This window comes from Lepisosteus oculatus, chromosome 5 (assembly GCF_040954835.1).
Source record: "Lepisosteus oculatus isolate fLepOcu1 chromosome 5, fLepOcu1.hap2, whole genome shotgun sequence".
Taxonomy (NCBI): domain Eukaryota; kingdom Metazoa; phylum Chordata; class Actinopteri; order Semionotiformes; family Lepisosteidae; genus Lepisosteus; species Lepisosteus oculatus.
In genome coordinates this window covers 16,983,585-17,003,617 of record NC_090700.1, presented here as the reverse complement: position 1 = coordinate 17,003,617, position 20,033 = coordinate 16,983,585, and the positions used below count along the sequence as shown (strand labels likewise).

General features: G+C 36.7%; 1 protein-coding gene across 1 annotated transcript in view; it reads left to right on the top strand.

The window, feature by feature from the left end:
• cog6 (component of oligomeric golgi complex 6) overlaps window positions 1-18,657 on the top strand; it is a 69,138-nt gene extending 50,481 nt beyond the window's left edge. Inside the window, exons 16-19 of the mRNA XM_006628195.3 lie at window positions 1,801-1,908; window positions 10,834-10,887; window positions 11,040-11,119; window positions 18,142-18,657. Of these exons, the coding sequence (XP_006628258.1) occupies window positions 1,801-1,908; window positions 10,834-10,887; window positions 11,040-11,119; window positions 18,142-18,289 (390 nt within the window). The 3' untranslated portion in view covers window positions 18,290-18,657. The remainder of the gene's footprint in view (window positions 1-1,800; window positions 1,909-10,833; window positions 10,888-11,039; window positions 11,120-18,141) is intronic.
• The last annotated feature ends 1,376 nt before the right edge of the window (window positions 18,658-20,033 follow it).

The following is a 20,033-nucleotide window of genomic DNA, read 5'->3' as shown; positions in this document are numbered from 1 at the left end:
ATAAAGTGCACTTCTATAGGGAGCATATATCCTAGTTATTACGTTTAATTTATGTTAGATGGCGAGTTAAGTATCAAATGGAGGATAGTTACAAAACCTTAACAGTCATTTACAGCAAATCTTATGTGCCATGCAACCTTGAAAAAAGTAAAATACAACTCCCAAGTTGCAAGATAAAACCGAAATGTGTCAACTGCCTGAAGGCACTTGTAAATTAACCTGCTGAAAGATTTATGTGACAGTTTACAACTCATGTTAATAAGAAACGGGTGTAAACTACACGATGGTGAATATTTTATGAATGTCTGCGACTGATGACATCCTGTCCTGACTCGTGGCTTTTACGTACCCAGCTCAAGCAGTTTCCTGGCAGTTCTAGCCCAAGCAATAGATTGGCACAGCCTGAATGTTGTTTTTTTTCTCCAATAAAATGTGCAAAAATATTTTTATCATCTCACTTCCATAAATTTACCATTGATGGTTGTTAATCAAGTTGTTTCATGGCCATAACGCAGTCCATGCTCATAACATGCATTTACTGTTTGTCTAAGATGCTTACAGCTTTTCACTGCAGTGTAGATTACATGGTTTGTGTAAAGTGTTCATCTAACTATGTGACAAATATTGTATTATACTGTAACTGCATTAACTCACACAGCTGATCTTTAAACAGGAAGGTGATAACTGGTTTAGACCCCTAACAATGTCATGACCTTAACAGAGGAGGAAGTTTTGGACTTTTGAAGGCTGTGAAACACATTTCCAGTTTCAAACAACTGATGATAATTGTTAAAATTTCCTTGCATCTTTGTTATACCCAATTTATTTGACATGGAATTGTATTACTTCATAAGTAATCTTTATAAACAGAATATAATCTTAGTTTCCTTTGCAACGATTTACGTAGAGTTGAGCTCTTAATTTACAGTTAATTGAACACAGTACATGGGAGACTCTATTAATAATGCACGTTCTCAGCTACATTAAAGGAAATTTGCTTTGGGGAACTTCTGATCAGCTCATTCAGTAAAGGTGACAGCCATTAGCCCAGCTTCAGCCTAAGCTTCACTTGTCAACATCAGGGCTTTCTAATAAGTTGACTGTCATTCCCAACGGTGAACTGGCCAATCACTGCCTGGGTAGGCTTGTGTCAGACAGAATATCCTTTCCTCCCTGCTTATGAACAACACCTGGGGCTGTCTTCCTTCTTGCAAGCTTCCAGTACTGGCAGTGAGAGAGACTTTTCATTCTCCCATAGGACATTGTGGAGTTTGATGCCTGTCAGGTAGAAAATAGGTGTGACTGGTGTCTATGTTGGACAAGTATAATACTGGACTGAAAAAAAACAAGTTTATAAGAAAACAATTGGGGATACCAGATGTTTATGGTTTAAAATATAAAATATTAGAAACGCAGCAAATGACTATTGGAACTGGTAGTCATTTTTGGGGCATTTTAAAGGAGACCATTTTTAGAAAATAGTTTGTAGTTCCTGTTTTGTGATTTCCATAGCTGGTGTGCAACATTCAGTGACTGCATTGCCCTGGCTTATAGATGCTCATGAAAAACAGGTCCACTCTTAGGCTGTGCTCAGTGTTGTTCAGCCTGTTCTTCTTACTCTGTTTTATTTTGGTTAGATTATTAGGACCTCATAGTTCTTCATTCCCTTGTGCTCTCAACTGAGTGTTTTAATGGTGGGTATTGAAGAAACTGGGAATAGGGTTTTTGGGTTTTTTTTTCATATGGAAGGAGATGCAGAGGAGAGTGTTCACAGTGCACTTTTCTGCTTGATCTTCACAGATTGAAGCTCACTTGGATACCTTGATCAATGAGCAGGCTTCCTATGTTCTCACCAGAGCGGGTCTGAGCTACATTTACAACTGTGTGCAGCAGCATAAACCTGAGCAGGTGAGCAACCCATGGCAACTACTACAAATCCTACTCTTCGAAGTCACCAGGGTTCATCAGAGATGAGCTGATTTATAACATGTAAATTGTTAAATGTATTGTGCTCTCGACTGTCATGGTGGGGTTAATTTCACAATTAGTGTGTAGAATTTGAAAAAGCCAAAACCTAAGCTATTGACCTCTCTTCTGAGGCAAGTCTGCAAAGGGAATATATACTAAAATGCTACTTTCATGGGAAGAGATTGGAGGACTTGTGACTTGAATATACTTGTGCAGTTTATTTTTCATTACACAGAATGGGTTTCCTCATACGAAGATGTTATACAACTTTTTGAAGCTTTTATTTCATTTAGGTGAGATGGATGAATAACAGAAGCTTCGGAGTGATGGTACTAGGCCCTCTTACATGGCAGAATGGAGTGGCCCAGCTGTTTCTGTAGAAGGGCCTATATTATTTGTGTGGCCTCTCTTTAGGTCCACAGTTGCCATGGAGACCTTTTGACCAAGTTATAGATACAAAACCCTGCTCTATTAATGTCCCCCTCTTCATTGTACTCTTTGTAGTAGTATAAAAGACAAAGAGAAAGTAATACAATGGAGCTGTCTGTCTTGTTTAAAATAAAATGACTTTATTATTAATTGGATTTATCCAGTTTTTATGAGCTTTCAGAGCTTTTCACACTTTTTTTACGCTGGAAAAATAGGAACATTCAGAACTCCCAGCATAATTGTTCATAATATAGTCATTTAGCGGATACTTCTAAGCAGAGCACCTAATAAAAACTAGGGAGTGAAGTATATATCAACATTCCCTACTGCAGAGTAACTAAGTAGTTCATTTATTTGTCTTATCTAAAGGACAGAGCACAAAGAAGTGAGGTGACTTGTTAAACATAATACACAGTTAGTGACCGAGCTGGTAGTTGAACTTGTAAGTAATAACCTACCTCAACCACTGCTGATATTGATGCATAGTTCCCCCCCCAGTTCCCATGTAAGTCACTCCTTGAAGAGGGACTTGGAGTACCCCTTTAAGAGCACTGAACTTTTATTTAAATGCTTGTTTGTGTACTGTGGAACAAATACATTGGTTTGAATAAATGCATACCTCCTCTTTCAAATTACACAGAAGAGTTTGACCGGATGCACCAAAGTGATGATATTCCAGACAAGATGACACTATCAAGAATTATGATCTATTGTAACATTTATTTCTTAAAAGTGCATTTACTTATAAAACTTTGGCATCTAGTTAATGCAGTTATAATTGTGGGTTACGTTTTATTATAGTTGAGGTTCAGTATGTTTTGAACGAGGCAAATTAATTTAATCCCAAATCAAGTTCACATTTTAGTTCACTTGCAGTTTCATGCAGACCACAGTTCTGTTACTTGGATATTGCACTTTTCTGAAAGAACTGTGCTGTCTTGAGATGTCACGGAGAGTATTTTGTGTGATATACCCGTTTATTGGTTTGTTTGATACTTGCATCAGATAACAGTGGAAACAGAAGAAGGAGCCACAAGGACATTGTATATTTGTGTAGACAGCACTGTCCTTTAGTGTGAAATTCATATATGAAGCACAGAAAAAGATTTAAGAGAGACCAGTATTACAGAGGTATGCTTTTACTGTACCACTTTACCACGGTAACTGTTGTCGTGTAGCCATTCCTCACAAGGACGTTATGAGAGAGGTTTGAATATCAGTATGTTTGAGTACAGTCAATACCCTTATTACTGATATTTGACTTGTTTCCTAAACAAAGTTTACATTATGTTCTGTCATGCCATGGTGATTGTTCACCTTTGTTCATTATTTTATACAGTACCATTTAATATAATCTATTATATAATATAATAATTTTCCCCCTAAAAACCAATAAACAAATTGAACATAAATCACTTTAAATGTATGGTGACTTGAAAAAGTCTTTTTTATACTTTATTATACTTCAAGGTACACATGCTACAATAATACACTATGTACATGTAATTCTGTACATCAGGTGCATGTAAGTGACTACAGCAGTACGTCCTTGGTGTTTGCAGTTTGGTTTACTCTTTGGATTTCTCAATACATAAGAGTTACATATTTGCCAAAATCGTTTATGTATCTTATGTATTAAGCAATGTTTTGGTATTAATGTCTTATGTATAAGTCAATACTTTATTTAATCCAAAAAGTTCAACATATGCAGTATAAATGTTTTGAAAGGAGATTTAAAACAACACAATTCAACTACTGGTAACATACAACTAAGAGGAATAAATACCATCTAAAGGTGTCAGTCTTAATGAAATTTCTATCCCATGTTAAATACAGTATGTGTCACTAAGAATTAATTTGCACCAAAGTTGCCCATCGGTTCTTGTTTTGTTACTGCCAGGGAATCATGTCACTGCCTAGCAATGATTCTGAGGCAGACGTCTACGCTAACATCCAGGCAGTGGGACTGGTCACAGCTGATTTCAGAGCCAGTGAAACCAAGGCGACAGTGCGTTGTTAGGAGCGCACTTTGTCTTTCCCACACACCAGCTGAGGAATGGAGAGCTCGCTTTCAGAACAGAGCTGTACCCTGGGGGTAAAAATGAAATCGCAGCTGCAACCCAGGCTTGCTGTGGGCATTGGTACCTCAAAGGGCACAATGCTGCTGTTTGTTTCAGTCCCTAAAGGAAGCCTTAATTCCCTTAACTCAGTGATAGAACTCTGGCAACTGAAAGGAGCATTGCAATACCACAGCAATGGAGAAACCCCTCATACATACAGTATTTACAGATTTTGACCTTTCGCAATTAAAGATGCTCGGCTTTTCCTTAACTTTGCTGCTGTGACCCACATAAACAGAAGAAAAAACGTTCAGACAATTCCTAACCTTGTATTGGCGTTCCTGGACTGTTTTACCCCATGTTTAAAAATGTTTCCCACCTATAGCTTCAGGGAGCACAAGTGTCAGTTTATATGTTTTCTACTGATCCACAATGCTCAGACTGGCAAATTGGCATGGTGGGTACCGAAATCACCTTTATTACTGGTGCTTATCTTGTTTGACATCTCTACCAATGGAACAAGTAATAGGTTTATTATCTACCATTTATCTACCAATGTGTTAGTTTTGCATCCACCATTTTGTGATTCTTCCAGAAGGAGCATTACTTTGTTCAGTTAGTTTTAAAAAGTACTGTTTTTTAAAGTTAGTTGTAAAAGTAATGTGTGTATTCGTTGCAAATATAAAAATATCTGTTTGGATTCAGATAAATCCTATTTATGCAGCTGTAGCTATGCATGATGTGGTGTCCTGTCGTCAGAAACAAAAGTGCTTATTGACTTCTGCGTGTCCTTCCAGTGACTGTAGATGTTTAAAGTGAAATTTATGGTGAGCCATTAGTTGGGCATTTTCACTGGATGTCACACAATTCCTTAAAGTCTTAGAACAGCACCTCTTATCCATTATCAAAAGGATCTGGACACGAAAAGAGGAAGGATGTCTCTCCTTACTTCGAAGTTCACATGGCTAACGGTTGGAATAATTTAAGAAAATTTGACCTTGTTGCGTTAAAAAAAGACAAATGAAAACTGAAATTTTGGTTTAAGGTGGGTGGTTATTTTTGATATTTTAAGCTGCAATGTAATAAATCGTCTATGAGGCTCAAAGCAATCTGCCGCAGTCACCCATATTTACCCTATCTGATGATATCACGCCATTGCAAGGCCCAAGCCACTTCAAAGGGAAAATCTCAAAGAGGACACAGCAGGCCAAAACAAACTGTACTTTACTTGTTATATTTTTAACAACTTCGTGTTTGGAGCTTCGAAAAACAGCTCTGTTGTGCTGATCAATAAATTTTGTGTTTTTTAAAGTGTTTAAAAAATCTTTTCTGAAAAGTTTAAAAATGGATGGTACATGATTTGAATGCTTTTTAAAGACTCAAAATAAGCAAATAAACTTTAGCTGATTTATGTTTAGAACAAAAGGACCTTTCAACTGTACACTTCTGTTGTTGAATGTCTTCATGAGATTAGTTTAGTGAGCAAAAGTAGCCCACTGTAGCAAATGGGTTTTAAATTAAAATAGTATATCCACTTATTTTTTATGGAAAGTAATCTTAAATAATTATTACAGGCATTTGCTTTCAGGTGTCACTTAAATCACTTCTATACTTTAAGGCATTTGAGATCCTGCTTTAGTTTTTTTATTTTGTCACTTGCCAGTTATTATTAATCGGTTTCAGATTTTTTTGGGTCATTACCATTCATTTAGTGACAATTTCCCCTATGTTCTGCAATAGCCTATGGTTTTTGACTTAAACAGAATTATCAGCCGGACTGTTGCTAGGTTTGTGTTAGCTTCGTGTCATTTTATCATTGAGATTTTTCTTACCAGCTAACTTCTTTTAGTTCTCTAGAAAAGTATGTCTTTGAATGTCTGAGACATTGCTTTTTCTGGCATTTTTGCCATTGGTGTCCAAGTTGCTCACATGACTACAGTAGTGCAGTAATGGCATGTTTCATTAGTACCAGAATGTACAATGAGATGGGAGTGCAAAATGTCTGTATGAGTTATGAAATGTGTAGTTGGTCTTTCTGGTGAGGATTTAAATCATAGCAATTATGACAAAAGAAAGGGACAGTGTACTGTACTTCAGATAGTGCCACCATGCTTGTATGAGACCACGAACAGCATTTTTCTGGGTACTAAAGCCAGCTATGCAGGCCCTCGCAATTCCACAACATGTTGTGCCCCTAATCCAGTGGTTTTCACTAGGGGGTCCATGTCTTATGTTAGCTTGTCCTGAAGTAATCAGAAAGGATATTGAATGGTAAGTATCTGCCGTCTTTAGTTTTTAATATACAGTATATGTAGGACAGGACCTTTGGTTAAACCCCCCTATGCAACTGAGACCCAGACCTGCATGAATTGCAGTGCATTTCTTTGGGTGTGGAAAACCTGATGTGGTATATCGGTCTCACTGCTGTGAGAATTTTGCCTGGAAAATGTGGAAATTACTGAAGGACCACAAATGTTCCTTCCCCTATAGGCCCCAATGATTTTTTTTATGTGACAGACCAATCTTTTCTAGCACACAGTGCCTTTGAGACCACCCAGAGGTTTGGACTAAGAGACGCCACATTAGATAGACAAGCTCTTTGAGAAACAGACACATCTTTGTCAGTTTTGAGGCAGTAGCTGTGACAGTGTTTTGTTTTTTTTTGGTACTATCTGAGCTTTTATTATTGGTATGTGACCTTGGCATGCCTTTCGTTCCTTGGCATGCTGTCACCGTGCCTGTGCTTTTCCTGGTTGAGCAGCTTATTTCTTGACATTGTTGTACTGGCAAGGATTACAGCAGGCAGTGACCCTCTTCTCTGCATCCTCTGCACAGAAAGAGTGGCAAATGGGCATTTCCTGAAATAGGGAGTGGAATTAGACAAAGCTAAACGCTAGGTGTAGCACCAATTTCAAAGTGGGCTGTTATTACCTATCTGTATGATTAAGTCTTGCAGAACAGTATTTTTCTCTTGAGTGCAGTTTAGAAGTGCTTCTGGATAGTCTGTCTATTCAAAGGCAGAGGGTGTCTTTCCATTCCCCGAGTTCAGTATGGTTTAATTCCAGCCTCTAATCTGAAGGTGTTGCTGAATGACAGAAGGCTTGAAGTCAACTGAAACTGGTTGTGTGCAGCCAAGCCGGATAAGTTCCTGTCATGGGGCGACAGTACTTCAATTATATACCTCAATCGCAGCTCAGTTTTTAATTACTTTAGTTTAAAAACCATGTTAGTTTAGTTTAAAAACCATGTGGGTAGCCAGACATTCATCGTACTGTTTGGGAAACAGTTATAATCAGGGCCTTTTTGGAATATTATGTGATTTTAAATAGTGTCATCTCTTAATAGCAAATAAAAATAGCATCAGAGGTGAAACGTACTGTAGTTTGAGTCGATTTCCAAAACCGCTTCTTCATCACCTGGTACAGATACCTCCCTTTGAGGTGTGTGCTGCTAATTTTAACCCAGATAACACTCTTAGTGTGATTTTTCAAGCAGCCAGTATGAAAGGGTAATTACCTTTCCAGCGAATGTTCAAACAAATTAGGAATGGAAATCATTATCGATGTTTGAATAGGCCCTTCTCCAGCAGCCCTATAATGCGTCATTTATGAGTTTCATTTTGCAATTTGTCGGTTAATAGGTAATTACCCTGCAAGAGTTTTGTGTAACCTCCTACTGTATATGGTGCATAATAATACAAAACCTCTTATTGACATGGTTTTCCTTACAGGTCCATAGTATAAAGTAGACACTGATATTCTGAACTTAAAAGTCATATAATGAGCCAATACTAGGATACTCTGATCACAGCTTTAATAATTTGAGGGGCAGAGCACAAAAGGTGCTGAAAATTATTCCTTGAAGTACATTTGTGCTTAAAGGCTGAAATGGCCAAGATAGCAGATTTGTCATTAGAGATAATTGTTGGAACAGTTGTATTTTAAGGCACACGAATCACCCTGAAGGTCCTGGGAATTGTGTGCATTGATCTTTAACAAATTAAGAAGAATCTCATACTGAAGACCTTGAGGGTCTATGAATCCTCTGGTTTTGTTCCTCCGCAGAAGGGGGTGAGTCCACAAGGTTACAATAAAAAGCACACTGCAGACACATAGTTTGAAAGTAAAATATAATGTTCAGAGGAGATGGAGACCAAGAACCATATTATTTGCTCTTAACTGTTATTGGTTAAAGGTTTCTCTGTAGGTTACTGTTATGTTATGATATCTGTCTCCATTTTAAGAGTGCTCTAAAGACATTGATGAGTTTTAATGGCAGCCTAAAGAATCCTCCTTTTTCTTGGAAATCTTGACACTTGGAGATGTTTATTGTCTAGTAAATTAATAAATCAATAAGTGAACTTAGGATGTTTAAAGCGCTGTGCTATTAGGCTAGTACAAGAACAAAGGCTCTCAATTTATATGGAAAATGTCCATGTAAGAAAACCATTTCAGTTTGAACATGGAAGGCTTTATTGAGATTTGAACGTACAATTCTCGTTATGGTTTAACATAAAAGTTAATTCAACAAGGACAAATCGAGATGAAAAGTGAATCATTTCAGGACAGAAGGTTAGGAAGATGTGTGTGTATATTATATAGGTTAATGTCAGGAGTTTTGCATTTCCTGTTTTAAAATGTCATATTTTACCTACAACCCCACAGAATGCAGAGCAGTTTGTCCCTGTCTCTTCTCAGAGCAGTGTCTTTTCTCCACTTGATATCTGGCCAGCATTATGTATTGTGTCTGTATGAAATGCGGACACTGTTATCTAAGGTTACACCACATTGCTCTGAACACATTATACCTGTTTTAGAAATGCTGCACTTATTTCTACTTTATTTGTGCTTTTATGGTATTTTTAGATTGTGTATATGCCTTCATAAATATTTCCAGTCAGAAGCTTTCTGTTGAAGTAGACAAAACATTTTCAAGTAGACAATCCACATTCTGTTCAATGGGAATGTGGATTGAATGTAAAATCTTTGGATAAGTTAATAAAGAGAGGAGGCTATTTGGCCTATCTTGATTTCTATGGGTGTTGAGGCTTATTTATTGAAGGATTCCATTCAGCTTTTTATTTGAAGAATCCCATGGTACATAGGTTGCCTGTTTTTTGGTGTCTCGATGATACAGCTTTTCTACGTTTTACTTGTGTTTTGGAGTTTTTCTTTCAATATTGGTCCTTTCAGTATTAGCCCTGAAGTACAGTATTTTAAATGAGTATTTAATGTAAAGTTATAATGTAATAGTATAGTTGTATTCCTGCTTGTACTTGCACAGGCAGTGTGCTGATTTGTTACAGTTAAATTTGTTGTCGGGAAACCAATCACATTGTGCAACAGCCTTTTATTTTTCAACAAAACATATTATTTCAGCATTTTCACTTTTCTGTAAGTTTGCACCTTACCCTTCAAAAGTATTTCCAGGTCTGTAGATCTCTGGAAAGGATTGACCCCATATAACTGATACTACAGGATGGTTCATAATCAGAATCAGACATGAGGTTTCCATCTGGAGAAGAAGAAATAAACCTTAGAGAGCATCCTCAGTTGATCAGCTCTTTGATTTTGTCCATACCTTTTGGAATATTGAATGCTTGTAATCTTTACTCTTCACAGCCTGCTATAATCAGGATCAAAGAGACTGAATATAATATTACTAGAAGTATGATCGGTACTCCACTGGTGCTTCAGGGAGAGTGACAAAGCAACAGATCCACAACTCCAATTATCTGTGTGCTTCATACTGTATGTGCTACTAGTTTGAATCAGGTCCTTAATGGAGGAGTAGGGAGAGTACACCTACTGTACTTCTATAAGGACCTGCATCTAATAAGTTTTCTGATAAATAGGACTGCTTTCCCTGAGTCTGTTTAGGTGTATCTCCATGCAATTAAACAATAAAGAATCTGAAGTGTTGCACAAGTAAGTCTTGATTTAGCCTTCTTTTATAACCTCTAGTGTATCTGAAGAATGTATCTTCAGTCTTTCTTTTTCTATCAATGCTAGACTGGGGCAGTATTCACAAAGCTCTACTTAGTGTTAGTTTGATCAGTCCCGTTAGAAGAGAAAGAAAATTAGAAATAAGGAAATATTTCCACATTTCAAAAAAGTCAAGTCCATTTCTGCTGAAGTGCATCATTCACTTTTAAAGTAGAGGCTTTTGTTAAAAGAGGGGAAAACAGCCAACCGAATTTTTTTTTTGAAAGCTAGCAGCCCACTAAGAGCCAGACCATCTTTGTGAAACTGGCCTCTGTTGGTTTTAATTGGAAGCCTGGAGTTCTTAGAGGTATAACTCAGAAACCAGCTACACTGTAGATCATGAGTATTGGTGTCGCCAATTTGAAGACATACTTTTTTTTTTTGTCTTTCAGGGACCTCTTGTGAACGTTCCCAGCATGGACTGCTCTTCTCTGAAAGCCGCAATGGTCAGTACAACATATATTTTCTCATCGGAGCTCAGGCTGCTTTTGTACGAGAGCAGTTTTTTTATACAAGTGTCTTTTCTAAACAACTTTGTCTGTTTACTCTTTTCAGGCCACTGTAGTGTACTCAATGATGTTTTTATGTCCATCGATAGGCTCAGTTTGATCGCTACCTGGCGTCTCCTGATTCTTTGCTGATGCCGCAACTGAATTTTCTCCTCAGTGCAACACTAAAGTGAGTACAAATGTTCTCTGAGGTCTGTCTTATATCTTCGAACTGATCCTTTCAAAGATTTTTTTATCAGGACTTTGTGGTTTTTACATGCCACTTTCCCTTAAGAACGTTTTTCAGTATTTATGAATGTCTCTTTTAAAATGCTACTTGCCAACAGGTGCCAGTTGAAATGGACACAAGCCTGTGAAAAATAAAATACCAGCTCAATTTAAGGCCGAGAGCAGATATGAACAACAAACTTTTGAAAGTCTGCATTAAACCGTGTCTCTTCCTACAAATGACAAATTCTCAACATAATAAATTATGTATGGTAAACATTTGAATGCTTCATTGCTACACATTACATCAGTCTCCTATACAACACAACGCATACACATGGGAAATGATTTTTAAGTGTTATTGTAGATGTGCTTTTAAATGAACAATGCATATTTCATAAGGATGCACAGTTGCATTAAAATTTAGGTCACACATTTTATGAATATGTCCTGAAGTGTATTCAAAATATTAATTTAATTATCATTTAGAAATGTATATGATTTCAAACTAGTTGAAACAGCAGCTGATTTTATCTTGTAATTAACTAATTTTAATATTGTGCTGGCAGCCCCTTTTACAGCAGCTTATATTTGCTATAGTGTCCTTCACAACTGTCTGCCACAGAACCCTTTACAGAATTATACTGCAGTTAACAGTATAGCGATAGTTGACTGTAGGCACAGAGGGGAGGAAAACACAAGCTCCCTGTGGGAGAAAATAAACCTCTGGGGGTCCCAGGCCTGATGGTGGCCTATCTTCCAAGCAATTCAGGTAGAGAAGTGAGAAATTGCTCCACCAGTTGTATTGTTTTTTATGATTTTTTCACACAGTGGCTTAGGCTTACCATATTTGGGGTTTTATTGATTTTATTTTTTATCATATACAGTATAAACATAAGGTACACACTGACAATAAAGAGATATAGATGTATTAGCGAGAGACAAATTTAAGACTGTTTAACTCAAAAGACTCATTTACATAGTACAGCAAACAGCAGAAAGTAAAGTCTGTTAAGACGAAACAGTGCAAGGAACAGGCTAAGAAAAAGAGCGCTTGAGCAGCAGTTTAGAAAGACATATTTCAGAATCTACTTTGCATGGATGATTAAAAGACAAACTATACTTTTTTTATTGTTGACTCCAAAGACAGCTGCTCAAAGCAAAAAAAAAAGTAATTAAAACAAGCACAAAGGCTTAGACTGTTTCATTTGCTTGTGTTTTTTACGAGAACGTCAATAGGGCAGTCCTAGTCTCTAGTACAACAGTGTGAGCACAGGCAGAGAAATCTAATAAGGACTAAGGAGATCAAACCAATTTTAAAGAAGGCATGGGGTGGCCACAACACTTTAAGAAGAAAGTGGTCATTAGCCGGGTTTCTAAATGTTACAAAAATAAATTACAGACCAAAAAGCAGCAGATTTAGTTGTAGAACATATATATTTTAAATAAATATTACTATTCTTTTCTTGGAAATATAAAGAATTATTTTTATTTCTTGAATGCATTTTACTGTCCTTCAAGAAAAATACCGACTTAAACTTCACCTTTCCATTGAGGGTGTTATCGTGATTTGTGCTATAAATATATACAGTTTTTTTGTAGGGCATAGAATTCCATAGTAAAACAGGGCTTAGTCTAAATCTAATGGGTTTATGTTGACTTGCTCATTTTAATCGTTCTTCACCCCTTAGAACTGATTACAGCTGTGACACAAATCCGTTCAAAGTTTTAAAACCCCAAAGCTTGCACTGCATTTTCTTCTAAAATTTCAAACAAATAGGAAAACTACAGCTATGTATACAGTAAATGTCTTTTGATTATGTTGTTCATTAATGATTTTCCAGTACGGTCATGATTAAGAAAAGATACCGTGAAGAAAACAGAGGTGTAAACTTGTACATTAGAAGCTTGTTATATGTGTATGTATTTATTTGGTATGTGGGCATTAAAAATCATTTGAGGATCACAAAACACCTACAGTACATTTGTCTCTTGCAGTATGTTGAGTGCAGTGCTTTTGTATCTAAATATGCTCCTGATAAATCAGTGAATAGCTGCAACATGTGACTGGCATCATTACTTATTAGCTCTAGCAAATAATGGCAGCTGTGTTACTGTTAGTTGAAAGTTTTTTTCAGCCTGTGTAACAGAGCTCAATAGTTTTGTATTGCTAAACCTGCAAAACCCTAAAGTTTATGCCAGGTTCTGTAGTGTTAAGTAGACCTAGAACATAAATCTGCTTCTGGATTATCTCAATTTAAATGTAGATATCCATTTGTATACCTTTATGAACTGGAACAATCATGGTAGAGTACCTTGCTCAAAGATATAGCATGTCCACATATGGGATTTTAACCCACATCTCTCTGGTAATGGGACCATATAGTCCCAACTGCTACTTGACTCTGCCCCCCAGTGGTTAACTGTAAGAAATTTTTGCTTTAATTTGTGCCACCTGATTGGGTTTAAAGGTACTTTGCCTTCAGGAGTCATCCTGCACTCTTTGAAGTTATTTAAGATGTTGTTGTTTGGTTTTTCCCTTTGGATTTTGTGATAAATTTAAAATTGTCAGCTTCAATAGCCTTGTTTGCTCTTGGAATCTTAGGCGGTACAAATATTTTGTTCCATTTTTAATACTCTGGAACGAAGATCGTGCTGTTTGCCGCCTGTAGCCACTAAGCCATGCACTGCTTGGCACATGGTCCATGTGCAATACAAAAACAAGAAAAAAACTCCCTTATGTGAACATAAAACATACAGCATTGTTGTATTTGAAGCATGGACATCAAAGCCCAGTTTACCAACTAGCAAAGAGCGAAGTGACTGAAACAGTCATCAATGGCCAATTCTTGTGAACTGGGGCCGAATCCGCCTGGGTTCCCACAACAGACGTAGCGTTTCATGCTTGTAAAAGTTGTATTAAAGAGCTGTAAAAAGCCATGACACTCAGGGGGTGTGGGAAATGTCTGTCAGTGCTATTGTTGTGGCTCCTGTGGTATAAATTTTATTCTTCCAAGTTATTCAAATGTATTTAAGTCCTCTAATTATTTTTTTCTTTTTTAAACCGTCACATTCTTGTGAAAAACTTCCATTCAGTTATCGGCATTAGACGTATAGATTAGTTTTGCAATAAAATAAGCACCGTAGCTATTCTCAGTCATTTTTAATCAGTTTGATATGGAAAGCAACTTGTAAACTTGTGGCCTAACGTAAAATTACTTTAGGAAACTAAGTATCTTCTCTAGCAGCTGCAGTCACCCTGTAATGCAGCAAGGGTTCCATTGTCTTCCAGTTTCATTCCTTGGATTTGTACTGTATTTAAAACTCCATCCATACATTTTCTAACTGCTTCTTACCACTCAGGTCAGGAGAGAACTGGAGCCTATCCCAGCAGGCAAAGCGCACAAGGGAGGATATGGCTCGGACCAGTCCATTGCAGGGCAGACACACATTCACAACAAGGGCCAATTTTCCCAGAAACCAGTTAAACTACCAGTATGTTTTTTGACTGTGGGAGGAAATTCACGTGAACTTGGAAAAAACATACAGTACAAACTCCATGCAGAGAGCATCCAGGGTCAGGATTTGAACCCAGGGCCTTAGTGCTGCAAGGCAGCGATGCTAACCACTGTGCCTCCATGCCACCCATACTTAAAACTGTGTTTTAATAAAGCTAGTTAGCTTTCTGGGCTAGCTTTCTGATCTACAATACAGTAGATCATTTTTTTCTGTGAAAGGGAAAAAAGGTTTCATTAGATTCTTTTTAGACTTTAAAAAGTGCCCATATATTCTCTGTTTTGGGAGCTGTTTGTTAATACAGAACTGAATATAGTGTTGTATCTGGATTTCACCTTCTGTGTACTCCTGTAATTAACACTTGAGCGTGGGCAAAAAGAGAAACCCTAAAAAAAAAATCAGAACAAACCCTTTAGGCAATAATTTCCAATACTGAACTTTACAACACTCTGCCTGTTCTGGCTTTGGTTTCAACTGAACTCTGTTACCTCTTTTAATGCTTCATTTTAGTAAAAAACTTATTCAATTAGAAACTCTGTAATCATTTTCGGCTCTCAGACTGCCAAGTACTATGTTAAATCAAAAATAGCATGTTCAAGGTTCTCACAATTTTGTTGAAACAGTAACTTGCTGATTTGATTTTTTTTTTAACTTCGCTGTTCAGCAGCTGAAAATTTCGAGCTGTGTTCTGTGTAGACAGGCTGAATGGCCTCCTCTCCTTTATAACCTTTCTTATGTCCAGTGTAGCCAGAACTTGACAGTATAAGGGCTTAAAAACAATTTAAGACGTTAGTTCTAATTGAGCATGGAAGCAGCAAAACACATCGGCAAAACAAAAACAGTGTACCTGGTACAAAGATAGGGAAACACTGCCATACAGTGGCACCTACAGGGTTACACCTACAATTACAGGGTTGAATTGATTCAATAATTTGAATTTTATTTTTGATTTTATTTCATCATGACAAAACAGTAGCACATCTCCACTTCTACTCCATCAATAGCTCAGTATATGTATTGTACTGTATATATAGCATATATGTGTATCTCAAAAGCAACAGGTTTATGTATATGATTACAGCCCATTTAAAACACACTTTGTTTTAATTCAGTTATCCTTTCACAAAATGCACAAGATTGTTTTACTAACAGTGAGGTAAGTATAAACTAGTGCTCTCCAGCCTTTCTCCTATACGGCTCTAATCCAGTTAGTCCAGTACAGTAGGCCACCTGTTTCCAAAACCTGTGAACACCTGTAAATTATTAAAGAATTAAGTCATCTTTTCATTTATCAGGAACCCATGTGAACATGGAGAGAGCATACAAAATCCACACAAATAGTGCCCCAGGTCAGGATTTGAACCCAGGACTCTAGTGCTATGAGGCAACAATGCTAACCACTGCACCACCATTCTTACAGCTGTGTTTTGCTAAACCAGTTAGCTTGCTGTAGATAAATTATAGACTAATTTTACTGTGAAAGGAAAAAGTGTGTTTAATAAGATTCTTTTAAGACTCAGAACCCTGTTTTGAGAGCTGTTCGTTAGTACAGAAATAAATATAGTGTCGTATCTGGATTTCACCCTCTGTATTCCTTTAATTGGTACCAGAGCATAGGTGACCAGAGAAACTCTCAAAAAAGATTGGAGCAAACACCTTTTGGCAATGATTTCCTATACTGAAACCTAGAATGCCATGCCTGCATCTAGTATGTTGGTCTCAGATGATCTGGAATTTTTTTTTTAAGTAATCACCTGCTTAATTGATTATAATGCAATTTATGATGTATAGTATCTTTAGAAATGGGTGGTTTAGTGGTGATGTACAGCAGTCTGCTAGTCCGTGACTCTTATGGATCAGGCTGGAGACACCCAATATAGACAGTAGCTGTAGGCGCTTGCCATTATGTAGAGTCTTAGAGGCCTAAATCTAAATGTATACAAGGCTGATTCATATTGCCCCTTCCCTATATGCACTGCTCTGTTGTAGAAAAATATAACATTTAGATTAATATTTTATGAAAATTATCCAGTGGTTGCCCAGGTACTGTATAGGTACCTACAATATACAGTACCTGGTCAACCATTGGATAATTCCATAAAATAACTTCTGTATAAATGTAATATATATATATAACTTATTTGTGCTTACAATTCAGTTCACAGAGTCCACAACCAACTTCTCTAACATTGTATCTGTAAATGTTTTATGTTGGATTTTGTTATGTAATAACCCAAACATTTTTAAAGGAAAGGGTAAGACTAATTTTTTTTTGTACCTGATGTTCTCATCTTGCACACACATATATATATATATGTGTAAACCCTTTCATTTTCTGTTACAGTTGTATAAGTTTAAACTATAAATTTGTTTTCCAATTTGTAGTGGAAAATTAAGGAGATAATCTTTTGAAATTTTCTCAGGTTATGTACAGTAGCATAAGAAATGTTTTTTTTATAATCTTCATACTGTAAACACTGCCTTTAGTCTTTGGCATTTCAAAAAATTAATCCTTAACTACCGATCTATACAGTACCTGACAAAATGGCTTCATTCCCTATCGCATCTGCAATAGGTCTTTGCCTCACTTGTTGATAGATTTAGAAACTTAGGAGACAAAATGTTTGAAGGCTTGACTTTGAAGCATGTTCGAACATACAAAGAGCTTAAAAAAAGACTGAGGCACCACCCCATAAAGTCATAGTTTTTCTTCTGTTGGAGAGTATTTGCACCTGACCAAGAAAGTACCAGTGTTCTGTCGTTGATTTTTGCAGATTTCTTTGTCTAGTTTCTCTCATTGCTTCAAGAGAGATGATTAAGAAAAATCAGGTTTCTAGTGAATATGGTGCTGGGGGAGCTGTAGGTGGCACTCTGGACCAGAAAATTTAGAACAAGACATTATAGTGGGAATTACAGTAAAGAAGGTACTGTCCTTTTTTTCCACAATGTATACCAAAAGTAGAGACTATATGTCCTTCAGCATGTCTTTGGTAATATAAATGGTGAATTGGCCAAAATCAAGGAAAGTTCAATATAGACTTACCCAATATTGATAACAAAAATAAACTTTCCATTTTCATCTTATTTAAAACTTTTGACATGATGAAAAATCTGTTGTTTTGGGATTTTTGTTTTTTCCTTCTTTTACATGAGAGCTTACTCTGTTTTTTTCAACATCTTTTCATTTCCACATTTTAAATAAGAAGGCAACCTACAAAGGCACTCTTCTAATCACAACAACAAACAGAAAATGGTAGGAATGCAAAAGTTCTTGACTTTATCCCTAGCCTTCTAGAAGATCCTGAAAGGTATGTTTCTGCTTTGGGTAAAAAAAAAAAAAACATTTTCCAAGCTGTCCAATTTATGCAGTGATCGCTCTGTGCCTCTATAACTTGTGCTGCATTTCCAGAAAATGTTTATGCTGCCAGTGAATTGCCAGTGAGGAATGAAGTGTTTCCTTGTTTTCAGGGAGCAAATATTCAAGCAGTCCACAGAGCTGGTGTGCTGTGCCTACAGCGAGGTACACACCGCCATCACCAACCCAGTAAACCAGTACAAGGATCCCGAAACTGTTCTGCACAGATCTCCACAGCAAGTACAGACCCTGCTTTCCTAACCTGACCAGACCTGTGCTGCACCTTCAGGATAACATGCACAAATGCTGAAGAATAATCCATAATAATTTACTGCACTGGGCCTCATGTTTTGCTGGTCACTTAAAATTGTCTACAAATGTATGTGCTGTTGCACTTTAATTCTGAAGCTTGTAAGAGGTAGGGGAACTTTTCTTTTGGACTAAAAACCTTATAAACTATTTTGAAACAAGACAATTTTGCCTTAAAATTGAAATCAGAATAACAATTTCTGGTAAAACCCCTGGGTAGTATTGTACAATATTGAATACAATATTAGTCTTCAGTATTGGCCAGTATGTTTTTTTTAAATGGTCTGGATAAATAAATCACTCTTTTTTTGCATTTTTAATTGTGTAGCCAATATTTATTTCAGAAGTATCCGAGAGCAATGTCAACGTTTTGACATTTACGAGCTCTTTGGTCATTTAGTCTCAGGACATCCTTCTAGAGTTAATGAAGACAGCAAGGCGAACATCACTATTCAAATGTTTGCAAATAAAGTGGTGGCTTTTCAACATTCCTGTTTGTTGAGTATGCAAGGGTTATTGGTTTAAGAAACCTATCAAAACTATCATGTTTCTTGAAGAATCTCATGGGCCCTTTTTAAAGTAAGACTTTTTGTTTGATTGTGGTTTAACCATGGTACATTGTAGTGAAACTATAGGAAACCCCACTAAGACAGAAGCACGAAACAGTCTATGGTAAAGTACATTTACCACAGAAAACTTAATGGAAACATTTCCTGTTTTCAGTCTTGAGTTCGCTATGTCTAAAATCCAGTCCACCAGTTCTTTGAATGTTGTATAGGACGTAGTTCCAGTACTAGCTGACTTTTTTATACCCAAATCAAATCCCCATGTTATGAACCCATCACTACACTAAAGTTTATTTTGCTAGGTATCTTTATCTTTGTAAATAAAAAAATCCCTTTTATTTACATTTACTGATCCATAAATGTGAAACAGACATTTTGCTGACCTTTATTTTAAAGCATGTGAGAATATACCTTTTATTTCAGATTTTCACCTAGATACACATGTACTACCTCTCAGATAAGAATGATGTTCCTTACATACCTATATATTTACATTATAATTAAATGTTTTGCAAAGGTTTGTAACTATACAAATATTTGTAATGGTACCAGTATCTTGCTTTTAGTAGGAACTATGATCCAACTGCTCTGTGACCTAAGTGCTGCAAAATAAAGGGGAAACAGATTATAGATTCTTTGCACATCAACAATGAGGTGCATAATTACAATGTAAAGTTTTCTGTCTACAAGAATAAAAAACAGTTTTTCAAAAGAGAGCATAAAAAATTGCACTTCTTTATGTGTTTTGTTGTAGAAGCAGATTGCTGTATAAACAGATTGTCAACAAAAAAGAAAAAGGTGTTCTGCTCTAGGACTTGAATTAATGGACCACTGACATACAGTATTTCCATCCTCTCATGTCCCCTTATACAGTATATGTGAACAGATAACAGCTTTCCCAAAGCCATCTTCGATATTTATGTGTCATTCTGGTCTTGAACTGAACCTTCTGTCATTTAAAGATTGACATCAGCCCCCATCTGAATTCTAGCACCATACTCTGCACGTGTGAAGCAGTTACAGTGTGGTTCGGCCTCACAATAGCTTCAAAAGTGTCACAGATCAACAAATGTCAGCTGGATCTTTAAAGCAGCCAATCAGAGCACCTTTCATCATAAGCTGATAACCGA